General features: G+C 41.4%; 1 protein-coding gene across 1 annotated transcript; it reads left to right on the forward strand.

Annotated features, from left to right (window-relative positions):
• The first annotated feature begins 1,374 nt into the window (after positions 1-1,374).
• LOC143879570 (putative receptor-like protein kinase At1g80870) lies at positions 1,375-3,957 on the forward strand. The gene has a single exon (XM_077382022.1). The coding sequence runs from the start codon at positions 1,556-1,558 to the stop codon at positions 3,737-3,739; it is 2,184 nt and encodes a 727-aa protein (XP_077238137.1). The 5' UTR covers positions 1,375-1,555; the 3' UTR covers positions 3,740-3,957.
• The last annotated feature ends 276 nt before the right edge of the window (positions 3,958-4,233 follow it).

Consider the following 4,233-nt stretch of genomic DNA (forward strand, 5'->3'; position numbering starts at 1 on the left):
CCATCAAAAAAAAAAAAAAAAAAAGGTTTAAAATTTCGGTTTCAGTACCGGTTTCGGACCTTGAAATTTCGAGATTTCGGTCGAAATCTAGTACACAAATCGAAACCAATATTTTATTCAATATTTAATTTTGGTGAAATATTAAATTAATTAAAAAAAACAGATTTTTTAGGTCAAATTTCGGAAAAACCAAAATTTCGGCCGAAATAAATGACCATTTCATTTTTGTGTGGTTTCGGTGTCGGTCTCCACCGAAATCCGAAATTTCGGATTTCAGTCGAAATTTTAAACCATGGTTGCTAGCAGTGGAGGAGAGTGTGTGCAGTGGTTGTGTGAGAGAAAAGGTAGACAGTAATTTTGACATTTACAAAAAAAAAGTAAAAGAAGAAAGTAACTCCCGTTTTTATTTTTTTATGATATGGCAATTAGATTCCAAAAGCAGGGACTAATTGGCATATATGAATTTCTTAGGGGAGTGATAAATAGACTCCCCAAACTGATAAATCGACTCCCATGTGTCTTTCTCTCTCCTCAATTTGGGGAGTCGATTTATCACTGCCCATTTCTTATTAACAATTTAGAAATAATTTTGCAAGGGATGAACTAATTGGCAAAAATCACATAACTTTAAGGCGCTCCCTTTTTTTGCCTGGGACAGCCCTCTCTAGTATATTTATGGCTACTCTTCCACTTTGACACATGAGGGGGGGCTGTCCAGAGTAAATAAAGGGGCTAATATATCATTTCCCTGATTTTAATTGTCATTCTAATCACCACAATATTAGGCCACTGGCAATTCCACATACCTGAATTTGTGCAATTATTAAAATAGGGTTTTTCTAGGGACCGTCGCAGAAGGCATTTCGAGGATTGTCTGGTTGCTGCGTGAGAGAGTAGCCACATGGCTCACTATTCATGGAGCGGACCGTCCGCGAAATGCCTTCTGCAATGGTCACTAGAATATGTTTTAATACTCTTCAATTTCACCTCATACAATTTAGTCATAATAAAAGCACGTCAACTCAGCAACTCTGACTCTACTAAAGTCTGTAGTATTGCTTTATCCAGTCACTTTAACTTTCTTCTCTGCCTCACACGAAAGTGTAGTATACATCAACGGTTGGGATCACTTGGATCTTCTCTTTTTCCCAACACGTGTCCCAAGCAAGGGAAAACGTCGCAAGCAGTTTCAAATAAAATTCTCCTTTAACGTCATCCGTTAACTTTCAAAGGTAATGAAAAACGTTCAAGGGGGTGAATTTATCCTCTAGCCTCTCTCTCTGCGGCTTTGCTTTAGTCAAAAGCATCTTGCTTTGGCCTTTGGGACCTCATTCTCTTTAGATAAATCTCATCTTTGATTAGAATAATTACAGTTCGATTTTCCAACTGTAGAATCCACCTTTTTTCTTTTTTTCTCTCTCACTCTCCTCCTATCTTTCAATCAAATGAGAATCTCCACCTTTCCCTTGTCTCCTCCCTATCTCTTCTTCCTCATCCTTCCCAAACCTCGTAATACAAAAACAGAAACCCTAACCCTAACCCTAGATTCCCTCCAATGCCTTCCAGGCCTGTCCCTCCAAACCCTAACTCCTCTCCTTCCACAGTTAAAGTCCTACTCCTCTCTCTCACCATCTCCGCCTCAGCTCTCATCCTCATCGCCCTCTTAGTCCTTCTCATATACATCTGGTTCTCTCTACTCGATCGATCTCGAACCAGTCCTTTTGATTCAAGCGCGCCTCTCAACTTGCAAAGATTCTCTTACAAAGAGGTTAGATCAGCCACCAATGCCTTTGATTCCAGCTATTCGATCGGAAAAGGCGGGTCCGGCACCGTTTTCCGGGGAATCCTCCGGGATGGAAAATCCGTTGCCGTGAAGAAACTAGATGCGTCCTCATTACAGGCTGAGAGAGAATTCCAGAATGAATTGCAGATCCTCGGCGGGCTCCGATCTCCGTTCATTGTTCAGCTGTTAGGGTTTTGCGTGGAGAAGAAGAAGATATTTCTTGTTTATGAGTATATGCCCAATTGGAGCCTGCAGGAGGCTCTGTTTGGGGAGGGATCGGCTGTGTTGTTAGGTTTGGATTGGGATCGGAGGTTTGAGATAATTTTAGATGTTGCTCGAGGGCTTGAGTTTCTGCATTTGGAATGTGATCCGCCTGTTATTCATGGGGATATAAAACCGAGCAATGTGCTGTTGGGTTCGGACCACAGAGCGAAGATTTCAGATTTTGGGCTTTCTAGGGTTAAGATGGAAGGAGATTTTGGGATTGAATTGTTCAGTCAGGATTTGGGTAGGAGTCAAGAGCTTTGGAAAAGTCAAGATATTTCTGAAAATCTATGTAAAAGCCAAGATCTTGATGGGAATCTATGGAAAAGCCAAGATCTTTCTGCAAATCCGGCGGATGGAACTCCAGCTGAGAGTAGTGAGGTAGATTTTGCTCTTGCTTTTCAAGCTTCTTGTTCTAAGAACAGTAGAATAGATCATAATGTAAAAAACTTGAATGAGTTTTCCTTGAATTCCAATGGCTATGCTTGTAATGAAGGTGAATTTAAGCAGAATAATTCGAAGGGAAAGGAGGTATCAACAAATATTAGTGGGGGAGACTGGGGCAAGTTTGTGCCTTGTGATGATGAACCTTGTAGTATTGATCACAGTAAAGAGTTGAATGCGAATGCTTTGTCCCCATCTGTTGATGATTCAGCGAAGAATTCAAAACAATGGGGGAGGGATTGGTGGTGGAGACAGGATGGGGGAGGCGAATTGTGTAGCAAAGATTATGTTATGGAGTGGATTGGAAGCCAGATCTTTCCATCAAGGAACCCGGATTGGGACGAGGAGAAGACTGATGCGAAGAAACCAGATTTGGATAACTCAAATCATGAAGTTAAATTGGAAGTTACGGATAGAGCCCAATTCGAAGAACTAGGGTTTGAAGGTCACAAGAAAAGGTGCGAAAAGAAAGAATCAAAGGCTAGTAATTGTTGTAATAAGAAGCCTAGGGTGATGAAAGAGTGGTGGAAAGAGGAGTATTTTGCGGAGATTAGCAAGAAAAGCAACAAGATAAGGAAACTCGAGAGGAACTGTAAGAAGGGTTTCAAAATCATGCATTTCGATCTGGGTAGAAGGTTTCGTCTTCGATCAGCTAGTAGCCGTGGGCAAATGGAGCATAAGGATCATGATCTGAATGTGGATTTCAGCTTTAGAAAGGGCTGGAAGAAGAAGAAGAACTGTTCTGTTAGTAGCGAGATGTGGAGTGGGGATTTGTTCAGCAGGGAGCTCAGTAGTACGACGAGCATGAGAGGAACAGTCTGCTATGTTGCTCCTGAATATGGTGGATGTGGGTATTTAATGGAGAAGGCCGATATTTACAGCCTTGGCGTTTTGATACTAGTGGTAGTGTCTGGTAGAAGGCCTTTACATGTTTTGGCATCACCTATGAAGCTTGAGAAAGCCAATCTGATTAGTTGGTGTAGGCAGTTGGCTCAGAAAGGCAACGTCTTGGAGCTCGTTGATGAGCGATTGAAAGGTGCATTTGACAAGGATCAAGCAAGTTTGTGTATCAATTTGGCTCTCATGTGCTTGCAGAGGATGCCCGAATTGCGACCGGACATTGGTGACATTGTCAAGATTCTGAAAGGGGAGAAGGATCTCCCATCCCTCCCATTCGAATTCTCGCCGTCTCCACCTTCCAAACTCTTCACTAGGTCAAGGAGACGACCCCCCAAAGATGCTGAGTAAGTCCTTGATCTTCCCTTCTTTTCCCCATCCTTTCCAGTTTCTGCTGGGTGTAATATAGAAGAGATGAAAATGCTGCTTCTTTTTTAAATGCTTTCAGAAACTGTATGAAGCTGCACTGTGAGAGGAATATGATGCAGCTCTTGATGTAACATTATATGTTGTTGTCTTGATTGCTACTTCCTATAAGTAAATACTAGATACTGAATGCCATTGAGCTTTTTGTGGTGCCCTTTTCTGTTGAGTACTGGTTTTGCATTGCAAATTTGGTTTACGCATGTTCAGTCCTTTGTTCTTCATTTAAAGCTTTAGGTGCTGAAGCCTACTAACTACCATATCCTTCACTAGATATATTGAGCTTTTGGGGTGCCCTTTTTCTGCCAAGTACTGTTTTTTCATTGCAAATTTGGTTGCAAATTTGTTCTCCTTATGTTCAGACCTTTGTTCTTTATTTAAAGCTTTAGGTGCTGAAGCCTACTACTACCATATCCTTCACT

This window comes from Tasmannia lanceolata, unplaced genomic scaffold (assembly GCF_043159265.1).
Source record: "Tasmannia lanceolata isolate RefF3 unplaced genomic scaffold, GAP_Taslan_0.1 ptg000006l, whole genome shotgun sequence".
In the NCBI taxonomy this organism is placed as follows: Eukaryota; Viridiplantae; Streptophyta; class Magnoliopsida; order Canellales; family Winteraceae; genus Tasmannia; species Tasmannia lanceolata.

What these genes read in the sequence shown, in the direction of transcription:
- LOC143879570 (XM_077382022.1), top strand. Translation starts at nt 1,556, where the DNA reads ATGCCTTCCAGGCCTGTCCCTCCAAACCCTAACTCCTCTCCTTCCACA.